Here is a 17,879-nt window from a genome sequence, read left to right on the forward strand (position 1 = left end):
CTTATCACAAAGCACCTGCACTACGCAGAAAGACAGAGGAATAAATACAAATATTTATATATGCACACACGTGCACAAATACATGTATTTGATTTTAAAAGGACATTTCTATAACAGTGATTCCAGTCTAATATTTAAACATTTTCCAAACTGTCCTGTGGGAATAGTACATGAAGGCAGAGCAGGTACATGATCTAACAAAAGATGTCTAATTAGGTAATTGATGTGCATAAGCAGAAAGCCTCCCAACAGTTTTTAACAGCATCTGATGAATCATGACTTCTTCATTCTCAACTGCCTCAGGCACCTAAGCCCAAGGAAGAAATGTTACTTCAGAAAAACCCAACTCTACAGGCAGGTCTATGAAGTTACCTGGCCAGAAACCCTCATCATAGACATTCACATGTCCATTCAAAAAAAAAAAAAAAGTAATCACTGTTTAATGTGTGAAGCACACAGGCTAGAATAACGCTCTAAGACAATGTCACTGCCGTCAGGATGGGAGATAGAATCACAGTTCTCTCAATGTTGTAAGTACTCAGTGGCTCAAAGGAGGGTATAATTAGCAGCTTGGTGAGAAGGGGGAAAGAGAATCCAGTCCAAAGAAGGAAAGTAATATCACTATACTGATGTAGGGACAAAAGATTAGAGATGGATAGTCCTAGCAAACAGAATTACTGAAATATACACCAAGATGGGAGTGAAAAGTTCTGAGAACCTGGGAGACATGGCATTACTGGAGTAGAGTATAGTGATCGGATATATAGGTAATGGATACTAGTGGAGGGTCTTATAGAATATTGGCACCATGAGGGAACCTGAGTGGCTCAGTGGGTTAAAGCCTCTGCTTTCGGCTCAGGTCATGATCCCAGGGTCCTGGGATCGAGTCCCACATCGGGCTCTCTGCTCAGCAGGGAGCCTGCTTCCTCCTCTCTCTCTGCCTGCCTCTCTGCCTACTTGTGATCTCTGTCTGTCAAATAAATAAATAAAATCTTTAAAAAAAAAAAAAAAAAAAAAAAAAAAAAAAAAAGAATATTGGCACCATGAGTGGTAGGACTCTTCCAATGGCATATCCCACACACATAGTAGGTGGGTACTCAATCTTTACCAAGTACAGTTCTGGATACATCATGAATGATAGCATTTTGAACTCTTTCTTAGAGGAAAGGGAAAATATGAAAGGAAAGTAAGTGAGAAAATTAGATTTAAATCTGAAATCAATTTTGAGGCTCCAGGGCCAACTAAAAGGGAATATATAATAAGAATAAATAATATTATTAATTCACGCTTGATATCATGAATACAATGAGGATGACAAGAAAGAAATGGATATAAGACATCCAAAGATAGAATGTACAATATTTAGTAACTAATCGGAGAAGAGAGAAAGAAATAGAAGACAAGGGCATATTTTTCTGGTTTCCAGCTTGAGAAATTGGTACATAATGATATCATAGAAGGAAAGAGGAAATACTAAAAGAACAGTAGACTTAGGTAGGGTGGGATGAGTAAGTCCAGTAATGGGAACTGAGGTGCTTGTGTGACATCTGGATATATGGGCAGGTACATGGGTTTTTGTAAGAGATCTAGCCAAGAAAAAATGCTGCAAAATCTATAGATGTGTCTGGGATCGCTCGAGCTAGAGTGGAGATTTGATGGAACCACAGATACTCCTATTTTCAAATATCATATTATTTTTTTAAAGAGCTCTAAATCTGAGAAGTAAAAAGAGTTCTTGTAGAAGGTGGCTTTATAGAATTTAAGTGAAGAAAGTTTCACAGAAGGTGTGGCCATATCAAGTATACTAAAATGGTCAAGAATGGTCAAAACCAAGAAGACCTTTAACTCTGCATTGGAATTTTGGTGGTAACTGTAGAGGAATTAGTTTCAGTAGCGTGGGAGTGATGAACTCACGAGCACCATTTGAGAAGTGATTGCAAGAAAAGGAAGCCTGGCTATGAAAGAAAGCAGAGACAGGAAGGGTGAGTTTGAAAGGCTGGAAACTTAGACAAGCGTACTGTGGAAAAGGGCATCTGAGGAGGCAGAAGTTGAAGCTTGCCTGGTCAGGACTGAGGCAGAATTTTACGGTCAAAGTTTCTGTCCACTGTTCTTTCTCATCTTACTTAACTTATGACCCCTTTTTGTAGACCCTTACTTCTCTGTGAGGTACTTATATTTTAGTGAGGAATTTCTGAAAATTAAAAAGGCTTCAAAACTCAAAATGAGGAAATGTCAGCCACTGCAACATAAGGGAGAGAGAAAGATCCTTGGATGGAGTTCCTGTGCTTCTCAAATTACACACAATGCTGGCTGTCAAAGGTTCCTTAGGCCTTTCTGGCACTGATACAATATCTCTGGAAGACAAAGAGAGATAAGGAGATGGTGTGGGAAAGAAGTTTCTAGACTAACTACACTTCCAGTGCAGTATGTTAAGGTGGAAATGAGGAAAGAATCAGAAGAGTTATGATTTAGAGCATGATACTTAATAATTTTTTTAATATTCATTGTATGGTAACAATTATACATTTATTGTATAGTAACAAGTGTCATTGTATGATAACAAGAATAAATTTCAATATGGGACACCCCTGTCACAGGAAATTATAATACTTCTCAATATTTAAATTATTGGTTGCTCTTTTTTGGGTACTTAGACTGTAGCAAATTGATACTGCATTATAAACACTGAATAAACAATGTTTTATGATGATTTGATACAGAAACAGAAATTAGATCTGGAGACTACATGGTGTAAGTATAAGTGACAAATTAATTTTTTTTAATTTTAAGAGTTTATTATTTGTTTATTTATTTGTTTATTTATTTATTAGAGAGAAAGAAAGAGTCAGGGGAGGAGCAGAGGGAGAGGAACAAGCAGACTCTGCATTGAGAGGGGAGCCCGACATGGGGCTCAATCCCATGACCCTGAGATCAGGACCTGAGCTGAAACGAAGTGTCAGACCCTTAACTGACAGAACCACCCAGATGCTTCACAAGTGACAAATGTAATTAGCAGGAAATTATATTGATAAATGAAAGCTTTATTACAAATACACCAAGTTACATAAACAAATACATAAAATATACAAAGTATACACAAACTTTTTATTTCTACCCAGTTCCATTTTCAGCGTATCTGCATAAAAAAAGTCATTCTAGCATCAGTTTTCCTAGGTGGACATATTTATGAACCAGATTGTTAAGGAAGAAGAGATGATTTTCTTTCCTGGATCATAATATAATTATTATCAAGGGATTATATTCGGAATGTGACCTATGTATGTTCATTGATGTTTGTGGCTACCACAAAGGTTTTTAAAGGTTTTAATATTAACTGTAAAATTTTGTGCTGAGTTTCCTTGCAAGATGTAGTCACTGAAAATGAACAGGTGATGAAAGGGTGCGAACTTGTTAATCTCTGTTCTCTATCTGTTGTCCTTCCAAAATCTTGCCACTGAAAGGAGTCACTATTTACACAGGTTGTGGTAAAAAAAGACTGATGTGTAGCCAAGAACTTATCTTATATTCTACATAATGATAATCCAAATAATAGCCAAATCCTCACAGCGAGTGGCAATAATGAGAAAAAAAAATAATTGCTTTCAATTCTCTCTTTGCAGTTATTATTAAAATGAATTTTATAATTTTTCATAAATATACTTAACATTATTTCTGGACCCCTTTATTCTCATAAAGAGTTTGGGGCATCTTCAAAGTATAAAGTCCTCTGTAAAGATAAAATAATTTTTTCCTGATTTTATTATTTAAAAAAGAATTCATTTATCTAAAAATGCTACACTCAATAATTTTTTTAGGGATGAATGAAGGAGCCAATAGTGAGTCACAATTTTATGGCTGTGAAGGACAGAACTGTAACAATTGACAGTGAAAGGGTAGGAATCCAAGAGTTGATGAAGCCTTGGTAATTAGGAACAAAAATTTGGAAGTGAAAATAAAAGTCAGTACAAATCCAAAAATTTCTAGAAAAGAATGACAAAAAAGTTGGGTACTTACGAATTGTGTCTTATCTCTACAACCAAAAGTGGTTCATAAATGGAAGTGTTTAATAAATTTTGTTAAATAAATGTAGTTTGTTTGAGCTTGGACTGTTTATTGGGTTATACTGTACCACTCCTCAGGAAAGATCAGTCATCAGGAAAATAAATAAAACTCGTATAGAAGGCACTATTTGTTCTTTGTGAAAACTGATGGACATTAGCCAGTACCTAAACTTGAAACATAACACAGGCAAATACTTGCAGTTATAATTAAAGAGTCCACTCACTAGGAAAACTGTCTATCTATGGAGGTCATAAAACTGAATATGTTTAATAAAATTGGGTAAATAAAATATGCTTAATAAAATAAAATTATAAAATAAAAATTCTAAGAAAAAGAATGATGCTATAAAATGAAAAAGAATTACTGCTAAATAAAGTGTTTCTGAAAAAAAAACAGACAAGATTAACTGTGTTTAAAAAAAAAAAAACAAGCCTGCTAAAATTTCTTAATTAAGATATAGTTCCTCACAAGGCTTAGAATAGTGTAGGAAAAAAAAAGAGTCTAAATCTGAAATTGTTGAAACATTAATTAATAACATTGATTTTTATTAAGGCTAGGATATTTACTATTTGAAACAAATGACAGGATGTTTTAATGTTAGTATAATCTGTTCTGTTTTACCATCTTAATTTTCATATCATAATTTACTCAGCAACAGACATTTGGAAAATCTATTCATTCTTCCACCACAAGTTGATTCTGGAATTAAAGGTCATATTTAACAGACATTGTCAGTCCCATGGAATGTTAGGCATGAAATTCTATTTTCCCATTGGTTACTGTACTGATCATTAGTTTTTGAAAACTACTGTTGTGATAAACAGTAAGCCAAATGTTCCAGGAAAAAAAAAAAGAAAGGTTAAAATGTTAACAGAGTAAACTATTTTTTACTTGTTGAAAGTTCAGCTTAGGGGCGCCTGGGTGGCTCAGTGGGTTAAAGCCTCTGCCTTCGGCTCAGGTCATGGTCTCGGGGTGCTGGGATCGAGCCCCGCATCGGGCTCTCTGCTCGGCAGGGAGCCTGCTTCCTCCTCTCTCTCTGCCTGCTTCTCTGCCTACTTGTCATCTCTTTCTATCAAATAAATAAATAAAATCTTAAAAAAAAAAAAAAAGAAAGTTCGGCTTAGCTAACAAGCTTAGATATCCTCTCTCACAGGTTATTTCCTGCCAGTTAATAAGTGACTCCAGTTCTTCAACTCCCAAAACTGATGACTGAACAGTGGGAAACTCCCTCTCCAGTGATGACTCCTGAAACAGAGCCCAGGATATCTGAATCCACGGAATGGGGTGTTTGACATCATTGTGGAATGTCAAGAAGACTGCGATAAAAATTAAAGGAATTCAAGCCCACCGAGTCTGTAACTCGTGCTACTCTTTCAATGAAATCATTTTGAAAATGTAGAGATGACTATGTTACACCAGCATAGGTTTGATGTGTCCCAGTAATCTTAAGCCTTGGGAAAGGAGTTTTAAAGAGAGTGTTAAAGAAAATGTGAGGACACCCAGATATAAATCCTGGAGAAGGGGGACAGGAGATGTGGGTGTTAGTTCACCAACTGCCTTGACCACTTACTTTATTTATTTATTTATTTTTTTAAGTTTCAGTTTCCTGCCCTATGTTAAGTGAAGGGACTGGCCTAAGTTGGAATTCCCAAACAGAAATGCCTCCTGGAGCCAGAAGGCCATCTGAAGATGAAAGGGGGCTGGTGAAAGAAGAATATGGAGAGCGATAAGGGCTGAGGAGAACGCCCATCCCTTCACGAGGAGCGAACACCACCTAGCTCCAGCTGTGTTGGCCGGGCAGCAAGACAAGCCCAGGCTTCGTTTCTTGTTTGCCAGCAAATCCAAAAATTTATTTTTATTTGAAATCATTTTTTTAATGTTGGAAATAAATCATGGCTTTAAAGCATTGTGTGGAACAAATAGAAATAAAAGAGAACAACTAAATGCTACCACCATCATGGATGTCTGAGGGCTAAATGAGATCCTGAGGGGCTGACTGACTCCCCCTGCCCCTGGAGACCTAGCAGGTCTTTACCATAGTCATCCAAAGTGTGTGCTTCAGAAGGTTGGACCCTCATGATTTTTTAGACTACTTTCAAGGATCAGCAAGTTTTCTCTGGAAGGGCCAATAGTAAAAATGTTAGGATGGTGGGCCATGTTACAGTCTTCCACCATCACCAACTCTGACCCTGTAGCAAGAGGCAGCCATAGACAATACAAAGCCTCTTAGTCATGGCTGTGTTCCAATAAAACTTTATTTACAACAATAGGTGGCCTGCCATAGGCCTTCCTAGTTTGCCAACTCCTGGTCTAGAGGATTTCCCAGAGATAGGAATCAATCCATGTACATCCCTCACATTTTATTACATTAATGTATCTAAGAGGCAACGCAGGAAAGAAACCTTATGATTTTTGTTTAAAACAAATACAATATTTATGCCCCAGAAAGCTAGTGTTTTCCCACAGATCACTCCTGGGCCTTCATACTCCTTATCCGGGCAAGAACTAGCTCACCTACTCTAGTATGTCCCATCTTCTAGTCTGGTTTATTCCAAAAGACAGTCGAATTTATTCTTGTAAGAGACATAGCTCTAAATTTAAAGTCCTGTGTTCACCTTCTGGCTTAGCCTCTTATTAATTGAGACTAGATAAGTTACTTAATTTCTTTGGGCCTTAGATTTCACATATGCAAAATGGAGTTAGTAATAAGACCCACATCAGGAGTCTATGTTGTAGAAAAGAGTGAGTATGTGTAAAGGGCTTAAAACAGTACCTAGAAAATATGCACTGAATATTCAAGTTAAGCACATAATTTAAGTGCTAGCAATTATTAATATACCTACTCAATTTTTTTTTTTGGTTACCAAAGTCCTCAAATATTTCCCCATAGAAAGGCAACTATTAAATGGTCTATATTATGACTTTTTAATAATAGCAAAAGATATGGTGAAAACAGGCCACTAGAGCAAAAATAATTACCCTGGACATAAGAAGACTATCACTGCCCTCTCACTGTTCACCAACTCACACCAAACACACACACTTGATCTCAATTTCTTCACTGAGTGAAAGTCTTCTCAAGCGTCCCTGACCATCCTCTGTAGCTAGTCAGACTGAGAGGATGCTGGGGAACACCATCAGATCTTATAGAGTTCCGCAGTCGTCTTCTGCAACATGGTTGTGGTTTACCCTCTGCCCAACAACCCACAAGAAAATACCCCTCAAATGGCATCACTTCATAACCTCTCACCATTTGCGGGATCACCATGGACCACACGAAGGAACGGGTGACTTACACTGAGAGTTCGGTGACAAGAGTTCCCCAGAGCAGAAGGGCACACACAGGTCAGGGAAATGGGGAAGTGGTCTCAGGTCTTCAAAGGGGTCCTACTTTGTTCAAACTATTGGGAATGAAGTTCTGAAAAAAATCTCCTCCAAAGTCACATGAGAATTACTTTTTAACATCAGACTCCTCCTTTCCTCTTTTTTTTTTTTTAAGATTTTATTTATTTGACAGACAGAGATCACAAGTAGGCAGAGAGGCAGGCAGAGAGAGAGGGGGAAGCAGGCTCCCCGCTGAGCAGAGAGCCCGATGCGAGGCTCGATCCCAGGACCCTGGGATCATGATCTGAGCCGAAGGCAGAGGCTTTAACCCACTGAGCCACCCAGGCGCCCCTCCTTTCCTCTTTCAATGAAAGTTATTTCTGTGACTAAAATGTAGTTATTATCAACACTTTAGATTTAGTCATATTACATTATGTGACAATGAAACTTTACTTTTTGTATTTTAATCAGTCCTGTAATAAAATAAGGACTTCCAAAATTAACTTAGGTACATAGAGAATGTTTGATAGAAGTCTATTTTTTTTAAAGATTTTATTTATTTGTCAGAGAGAGAGAGCGAGCACTGGCAGATGGAGGCAGAGGGAGAAGCAGGCTCCCTGCCAAGCAAGGAGCCCGATGTGGGACTCGATCCCAGGACGCTGAGGATCATGACCTGAGCCGAAGGCAGCTGCTTAACCAACTGAGTCACCCAGGCGTCCCAGAAGTCTATTTTAATATAATGTTGTCATATGGAATTATTTTCCTAAATATTTTACATTTAGCTACTTCCAGTAATATCACATTCAAAGTCTCTCAAAGGGCAACTATTACGAGTATTCGAAACAAACAACAAATGCTCATCTTCAAACAGAGAAGAAAGTTCAAAGAAAATTTTGATAATTTCTGATTATCAAAGATTTTTCCATAAAATGGACAGCTTCGATATTTTATCCTGGCTGAGTAATACCGCTCCTTTTCAGTGGTGGTGGTTTATTTAAATAACATAATGGAAATTTCATAAAGATCAGCTTTTTATTGTACCTCTTTGTGATCAAAAACAATAACTTATTAATTTATTTTGTTTCAGTCCCAGTGTTAACCTTTCTATTTGAGGTATGACAGTTACAACTATTGTTACATCAGTGATAAACTGTGTGATATTTTGTGACATAAGGAAAACTTTAAAATGGTAGAACCAAGAGCTTTGATTGAATAACGAAGGTTTGTAATCAAATGTATACTATGTTTGGCTGAGCATATAACATTTTAAAAATCAAAAGCTCATTAATGACAATTACATATATACACACACAAGAACATACACACCCATATATATACACACATACATAGACACAGGTACATGTGTACGATTTCTTGTTCACCAACATTCATAGAGTAATTTAAAAAGGGGGGGGGGGGACATGCCCAGACTTACCACAGCTTAGGTTGCTTTCTGCTTTCAGAGCTAGGGTGGGGATATTCCAGAAGTCATTTTGCCAGTCAACCACATTCCCTTTCACATGGCAGCTGAGGTTGGAGAGGACTTTGGAATTCATGGTAAAATTCCAGAGTCGAAAGTTATAAATGTCCCCTTTTAGGGAGGCAATCTCATTGTGCCGGGAACCTAACAACAACTTCCCATTTCCAGGAATAACTTCACTGATGGTAGAATCGCATGGAACTTCTTCATAGTTTCTTTTGAAATTTACACCAACAGAACCCAGAGAATTATTCCAAATGATGCAGAGCTGCTCAAAGCTTTCTGTGAAAATGTCTTCTTTATCCTTCACAGGTAACACGCTGTTTAGGAAGCATTTTGAGCCAGAAATAGAAATAAAGTAGCCATTCTTGGCCTTTCCAAAGCTAAGCAACTGTGTGAAAGATGCATTTGAGTAGGAGAAAGCTATCCATTCATGGTCTTCCTTGCCAATTTTGGTTGCTTCAAAACAGAGAGTGAAAGCGCTGAGCTCTGGAATAGAGACACTTTTGGCAACAGATACCTGATAACTATCTAGTGTCTGGGGTAAAATGACCTTCTGGTTCCTTAAGGACACAGCAACTAGGAAAAATAATAACAGATAAAATGTTTTAACTTCAAATAAGAACTAATGAGAGATAAAAAACATCTGATATGTCCACCCCCACCACACCACTCTCGACTGACTGACCTCTGCCCCATCAACCCTCTTTCATGATTCTCTATCACCAACCCGTCACCTTGTACCAATAATAACAGCAATATGTAACCCCACCCATATTAACTCTAATCACGGTGGGATCTCACATCAAAACTTTTGAGCTTGAGACGACCAAGATGATAAATATCTTTTTTTAATACTGGACCTGAACAAAAACCAAAACAAAAACAAAAAACAAAACCCTCAAAAACCCAAATTAAGGAAACTACTGTTTCACTAGAAACACTAGAGCTAATAGTTCTATTTTTCATTAACAAGAGCCTTTTACTCCTCCTAAACACTCCTATGCTACTTCAGATACCCCATTTCCTATTCATTTTCCCCATCACCAGGCCATTTCAGGAACAAAGGTAAAAATACTGCCATATTTCCTTTATAGCGGGGTCTCTGCACTCCTTTCTGAGGGAGAGCAAGGAGCAGAGGTAAATGGGGCAGACAGTGCAACTTCTATCACAGCTCTTCCACAAAATGCAGTGTGACCTTGGACCTGTTACTTCAGCACTCTCTACCTCAGTCTGCTCATCCATAAAATGAAAGACAATGGCACATATCACACAGGTGGTCAATAGGAATTAATACTCGGAAACTGCTAGGAAAGTGTCTGTTAAAGTCAATCAATAGTTAGGATTGATTACTAATGTTACTGGTTATTAAGAGATTACTATTATTATCTGCATAATATATTCCAAATAAAATGAATTAGCCTAGTCTCTCTGACGCATGTGAAATTGTTAAATAATATAATGGATTTCATCCTCCGTTAATGTAATAGACACCATGAAACATGTACTGACTGAGACAGAAGTAGTTTCCTTGAAAATTCTGTTTAATGCTAGCTTCATAGGAATGCTAGTTTGAATATTTTTTAATATATATCAAGAACAGGTCTATGGTAAAAAAAGCATTTTAAAATAAACATTCTAGTTAAAAATCCAGGATGGAATTTAATAGAATCATGGATTTTTAGCCTGCTTTTTAAACACAAAGCATTTGAGAGCTCTAGTTACCCAGAGGGATATTTATGTAATAGGAACCCAATATTCTACATATATTATTGAAAGGGCTGAAAGGAAGTATGTCCATCAACACTTTATTAGTGGTTATGGCTGGTTTATAGATATATGGGCAATTCCACTTTGCTTCTTTTTTATTTTCAAATTTCCTATAATATTTTACAATTTTTAAAACATTATTTGAAAAATCAAAGCATGTTTTCCAATTAATCACACATGCTTCTAATGTCAATCACAAACAGTAAATAACCCTGCCACCAAAAATATAATTTATAATGATGAGGGTCATTTTCATAAAGGTGCCTTTCTCTTTCATTTCTTTCACGCATGACATCTACTTCCGAAGCTACTCTTGAAGCTTGAGTTTTCCTTAAGCAAAGAGAGGTTTTAGAGAGACTGAGATTATTCAAATACTTTAATATGCCAAAATCTGGGAAATATGTTTGAAAGAAATATTTTTTTCCTTTCATTAGTCATTTTTAAGGGGCTTTCCTCAGGCTATGTTGTTTATTAGCTTTAGTTATAAATAGCTCTTTTTTATTTTATATGCTAATTTTTTTATATTTGTCCCCTAGCATAGTTCCTTAAAAGGGCAACATCTTAAAAGCCTAAAATAAAATGATTTCTGAAAAGGAATATTTTAAATGTTCAGTGAAGAGCTGTCAGCATTGCAACTTTTAATTATTAGCTGTGGAATATCTACAATATCTTCCAAGCAGCCTTTAAATGTTCTGCATATAAACAATATAAACAAATTTGGCTCTACTGTGACCAGATTTTGGATCTGGTAACTGTATATTGCTAATGAGAATGTTCAGTGAATATTAACAGATTCTTGCCCTTAAATTCTAATCCTAATCATTCACATTCACATAAAAGCGCATAACTCTGTCTTCTGGTCCCGGTGTTTACTGTAGAACATGTTAAATGAAAGCAGAAGGTTGGCGCTGCCTGTGGTTTACATACCTCTGATGTAGCTGGCATTGAAACCTTTCTTCTGGATGCTAAAGTCGCTTGAAAAGGACACTTGCATCTCATTCGCACTTGAGTTAAATGATAGGCCTTTGGCAGTTGCTCCACAAAATTTAGTCTGGCTCTCTCCATTTTCAAGGGATAATGAGTCATAAATGCAATTGGGAGCTTCTTCAATGTCGAAATCATTAAATGTTATCTGAATGATATAGCCGGTGGGGGCTCGCAGGGTCCACAAGCAAGCTTGGCTGTTAGGGTAGTCATTAGGGTAGCACGGAGAAGTAAACGTCCCAGAAGGGCTGGACAGGACAACCCTGCAGTTGGCACATCCCCACACTGTTGGCCAGACAAGAGAGAGACAGAGAGAAGGGCGGGGATCAGAGGCATACAATAAACCGAGAATACCACACACTGGGCACAATCAAACAAGAAGCATTTTAAAACACTGAAACACAATCATGCAAAATAAAAAGAGAATGAAACCATCTCAAGGAGAAAAGGGAGAAGAAACAGAGGAACAAAAGGTAAAAGAAAAAGAGAAAATTTTAGAGCAATGATTCTTAAACTTGGGGGGTCATATACTCTAAGATAATCTGATGAAAGTTACAGTAACTCTCTGTCAAATCCACAGAAGCCACCACAAACGTGGTGTACTGTTTTAGGGAGTTCATGAGGCCCCAGGAGGTAACCCTGGATTTCCCAAAGGTTCACTGGCCCGGGTTAAGAATCTCTGCTGTCGAGAGTAACTGCACTGGGGTAAGGGAGTTACAGAACCATAAAGGCAGACAGAAGTCAGTATTAACCATGGACATAAAGGAACATAAATACTTAGGAAATAAATATTTAAAGAGAAATCTACTAATACAAAATAAATAAGCAAATAAGTTATCTTCTGGCAGATTGTACTTTTTTCTAAAATTCAAAAAAATAGCATCACCTTGCATGTGTGGAACATTTATAGTTTTTAAAATGCTTTCACTTATCTCATGTGTTCATTACAGTTGTTAAGTCTATACATGTGTGATGATCTCATTCTTTCATTCATGCAGTGAAGATTTATTGAGTGCCTGTTACATGCCAGGCACTATTCTAAATAGTATATATTAATCAGCAAGAAAGACAAAGTCGATGTCTGAATGATTCTTACCCGTCAGTTCTGGGCCCAAAGATAAACAAATAATATAATGACGGACGGTAGTAAGAGGGAGGAAGAGAAATAAAGCAATCTATTCTTTCTCAATTATTAGTCATCCAGGGCCTGGTCACCAGTGGAACGAGACACCGAGGTCTACTGTCTTTCTGTCTGGTGGTGCTTTGGTAATTAATATTCATGTTCTTTTAAATATTTCTATAAGTATAGGCAGTAATTTCATTTATTCAATATTCTGGATAAATAAACTACCATAAAACTTACACATACACTTTAAAACAATAAAACACTTTAACCATGTTAATGAAAATCACTCAAAATTTGTGGTCTTCCCTCTTTTACTGGGTTGAGTAAAATAAATATGCAATAATTTTTCTTAAACATGATAGTTACTACAAATACAGCTGATAATATGCAAGGACTTATCAGATATGTTACACCACTCAGGTTAGGTTTTTCTTTTTTCTTTCCCTAATGGCCCCCTTGGGTTATGTACCGTATCCTCGACAACACTGCTCCCCGTCAATTCTTTCTAACTTGCCCTCCCTCTGCTTCTCCTCCCTATGTCTTCAATGTCTTATATGGGGATGAAGACAGAGAGAGGAAAACAAATTATGATCACCGAGTGTTAACCAAATGCCTTCTCTCATGCACCTCTGGAACACCACGTTCCTCTGTATCTCTAACTAGAGCAGTTGTGTTCCTTCCACTTGTGACATTATTCGCTTATTGTTTTTCCCACTCTTTTCTGAGCCCAACAAACAGAGTATGTACCATTCTATTTACCTTCTTACTCCTTAGGACCTCACCGCATCCCTAGTACACAGAAGACTTACGATAAAATTTGTTAAATTTGTGAACAAATCCATGAATAGCTTAGATCATGTCTCAATTAAAGAAGGACTAAAGATAGTATATGAAACTAAGCCAAACAAAGTCCAAATCAGAAAAAAGACAGTGCATGAGCTCTTTAATGTCCCTTTGGATGGGGCGTTGGGCTCTTTCTTCCAATAGTTTCACTCATAGTATAAGATTGAGAACACTGGGCCTCTCTCACCCTTTAGCTTCCTGTTAATGTACCCTGGGCCCAAAAGAGAGAAGTAATCCTACTAAATTAACAATAATGTACCCAGTAAAGGGCACTGAAGATTAAAAAAGAAAAAGGGAAAGGGAAACAAGATACAATCTCTGTGTCATCTAAACATCCATGATAGATCATCATTTTTGCAAAATGAAATACCATCCCCTACGTCCAACACCCAAGTAATGTTCACGACTTCCTTTATCCCGATGTATATACTTTTTTACCAAATTCTTCTCTAAAAGCTGACTGAAAAGTACAGGAACCTTCAACCTGACTGAGCACGTGGACTCTGTAATCTTGAACAAATTAATCTCTCTGTGCCTCAGTTTCACAACCTTCATTTCACACTGGTGGCAATGGAAGCACCCACCTCCCATAGTTATTGAGAGGATTAGATAGGTTAATATTCGAAAGTCCTGGGAGCCACACCATAGAGGTGCACCAAGTGTCCTGGGAGCACCATACCCATGTTGGCTATCGTTAACCACCACTATAACACAAAATCCATGCATCGATAACTTCAGAGATAAAAACAGGATCCCACTTTAATAGAATCTCTTTTTCTTTTTGGCACTCATTGGGATGAAAAACTGAAAGAGAAAAACGCAATAATATTCATTTAAAAGCCATTTAAAGCATTCTACGATTCTCATTTAAAGTCACTAGACAGTAGTTAGAGTGCTCTGAAACCCCAATGGTCTTAGTTGGATGAAAAAATCAATTAAACCAGGTACAGTATCATTATGTCCATCATATTTGTATGTAACTTCCCAGTAAAGGGCTTCACATATATTATCTCATTTGACATCAAGAACAACCCTGGGAGTTAGTACCATCTCCATCTTCAGATGGAACTAATAAGGCTAACAGATTATATAATTTGCTCAAAGTTAACATCTAATTGGTAAGAGGACCAAGGCTCAAACCAGTGGTTCTAAATATAAGTCTAGTGTTTTTCTAGGGGAAAAGTTTCCACGATATAGTGGTTTGAATTTGACCATTTAGAGCAATCAACTGTGACTGTTAATCAATTCCTATACAATGAACTGGTTCATTAGAACTTAATTCTTTCCCCCTTAAAGGCACAGCTGCTTAAAAAGATAGCTACTGTAGGAGCCACTGAATGCGGTCTCGGTAATCCCAGAGTTAACATATTTTCTAAGATACTCAAAACATCTGGCTTAAATTGTTTTCAAAAGCCAAGGTCATGTAACCTATAAATTTATAAAAGTGAAGTTTTCTGGTAATCTAAACAACAAACCAAATTCCACCATCAGCCCCTGCCTATGCTTATAAATGTTTAGTAATAACTTACTCATGCTTATTTCACGAAACTTTATTCTTCAAAGAAACTCAAATCTAAGACTGAAAACCTCTCAGTCATGCAAGAGCCCATTGCAATTTATAAGCAACATTTAGACCCAGATTTCATAATCTTGACCTTCTGTGTTTTTTGTCGTCGTCGTTTTATTTCAGAGATTTGGACTCTCATCCCACCCTTGCCTCAAATCCTTCCTTCTAAACAAATAGTATGTTCTTTACAATTTAAGGCTGGAGTATCAGGTTCCAAAAGATAAATCAAAAGAAATCAATTTTAGCTGCTTTCAACACAGATCTGTAGATGGAATAACTTTTTCCTCCACTGTGTTAAATGATGAGCAGAAAGAATGCATTTAAATGAAATCTTGTTTTTTATTTGAATGCATCTCAAACTGCTGCTGAGTCTGTTGGAAAACCTTGCCGGTGAAAATCAGCTCAGAAAATGTTGCTTCAGTTGCCCGATGCATCTCTTCAAAGTCATTGTTTGAGTTATCTATGTGAACATATTAAATTCTAATGAATAAAGTTTATTAAGTTGCTTCAGAGGGTTTAAAATATTTAGTAGCCTCAGAGTGTTCTGAAGATTAAGTGGAAATGTCAACAACTGAGAATTCCAGGATCTGTTCTAATGCCTCAATCATCACAAAGCCAGGAGGAGCCACACAGGATTTCTCCAGACTGAGTACAATGCTGCCAATCATAACATCACTGAGCTGTCAAATAGCTGACTGATAATAGACAGAACTATATATAATATATAGCCATCAAAGTAAGTGTTTAAATTTAAGTGATTTCAGGCCTCTATGCATATTTTTTCAGGATGGCAAGGAATTTGAAGGCAGTCTGGCTGTGACATCTGCGTTTCTGTTAATGTGACAGACTTGGCAAGCATCCCCACCTTCCCTTACCACTCTTCAAGCTCTGCACTCAGAGATAGTATTTCCATGGAGGGGAGGATCCCTCCTAAACCAGGGTTACACTGGTCATTCCAGTCTCCTGCTGGAATTTCCAGCACCCAAGCAAGGATAACAATTTCCTCCCCAACTCCTCCTCAAACACTGGTTTCCCCAGAGTTAGCTAGAAAATTGTCTGATTCCCCAGCCTCAAAATGTTCTTTGGAGGCACCATGGATATGAAGCCAGCACCATCACTTGCATATTAATTTAAAAGGGTAGCATTTTACCTGAATCAGTTCAATTAAGTTTGACATAGCTAGAAAATTAACGAGAAGTTGAAGTTTCCTTGATGAAGCACCATAAAGCCCAACAATTTTTTTAAATCTCCAAAGAGATTCACATGCACCATACCTTCAGATACAGTTCTATCTTCTGTAATATTATTAATGTTTAAACTTTAAGTTTTGCCTTTCCATAATCACCGGAGCATAAGAACATTCCATATGTAACTGTGAAAGATAATACTTTCTGGATCCAAACACGTGAACTGCTGGAAATCCTTCCAGACTCACTTTATTATGTAGTTACATTTCCCTTGCAAGGGGATTAAGCACACAAGCATGTCTGCACGCATATGCACACACCCATACACATTTTCATGGGAAACTCCCCTCTCTTAACCAGTGGTTGAATCCTTCTCCAGCTATTAAAAAACAAACAAACAAACAAAACAATCTAAAGGCAATGTATAACTTTAAGCAAATTAAAGCTGCAGGACCCATCACTTAACCTACCTTCTGGTTAATATGCTCAAGTCTCTTATCCCCCTCCATATTCCTGCACTGCACCCCCCCCAACTCTGTATTAATCCAGCCATGGACCTTTTGCTCTCTAGTACATAGGCTTCCAGAAGAGAATCCATAAAACTGTGTAGATTTATAGTGAAGAGGTTTCTAATTTTATCTCACTCATCCTCTTCAACATTTGATGTCTCTGAACATTCCCTGATTCTTGAGTCTCCCCACTCATAGCTCCTATCTTCTGATTCTCCTCCTGCTCTTCCCCCAGCATTCTCTGTGCTTGCCCCTGCTCTAACTGCCTTCATAATCTTTGCGATTTTAAGTGTGATCCTCAGATCCACAATTTCAGCATCACCTCGTGCTTGTTAGAAATACAAAATAAACCAGACCTACTAAACAAAACCTGTATTTAAAAAATATATATATATATTTTAAATTTTTTTAAAGATTTTGATTTATGAGAGAGAGAGAGAGAGAGAGAGACGATGGTCAGAGGGAGAAGAAGACTACCCACTAAGCAGGGAGTCCAAACCGTGACTCAATCCAGAGACTCTGAGATCATGACCTGAGCCAAAGGCAGATACTTAACCGACTGAGCCACCCAGGTGCCTGCAAAACCTGTATTTTAAGAAGATTATGTGGTGATTCCTAAGTACATTAAAATCTGAGAAGTGCTCCTTTAAATAACAACATACTACGGAAGCTATTCACAATCTTAGCACATACACCTTCTTCCAGAGCGATCTGCCCCTCCCACATCTCATGCAGTCATATTGATACCATCACCCCAGGGAAGGACCCCTGACCTGAAGGAAACTAAATCATGGGCTTGGCTACCCAGATTCTCTGAGAATGTGAAGTTAGGGACACAGATAACTTATTCAGAGAATGATAAAAAATGGAATGCCAAAGTTCTATGAATTCAAGGATATCAGCATAGCTTGCCTTCTTGCAATGGAAGGACGCTGATGAGCAGAGAAAAAAGAAAGCAAACGTATTTAACACAGAGATAAGAAAAAAGTCAGACTTTTGAGGAACAGAGAGACTAATTTTAGACATT

The 17,879-nt window shown here is 37.4% G+C and overlaps 1 protein-coding gene across 4 annotated transcripts in view; it reads right to left on the reverse strand.

Annotated features, from left to right (window-relative positions):
- The window catches only part of ADGRG6 (adhesion G protein-coupled receptor G6), a gene marked incomplete at its 5' end in the record, with an annotated part of 127,638 nt that overhangs the window by 58,867 nt on the left and 50,892 nt on the right, over positions 1–17,879 (reverse strand). For all 4 annotated transcript variants that reach the window (XM_080806502.1, XM_080806501.1, XM_080806504.1 and 1 more), the window contains 2 exons: positions 8,822–9,445; positions 11,564–11,905. In XM_080806502.1, coding sequence (XP_080662628.1) covers positions 8,822–9,445; positions 11,564–11,905 — 966 coding nt within the window. The remainder of the gene's footprint in view (positions 1–8,821; positions 9,446–11,563; positions 11,906–17,879) is intronic.

This window comes from Martes martes, assembly GCF_963455335.1.
Source record: "Martes martes genome assembly, chromosome: 6".
Taxonomy (NCBI): Eukaryota; Metazoa; Chordata; class Mammalia; order Carnivora; family Mustelidae; genus Martes; species Martes martes.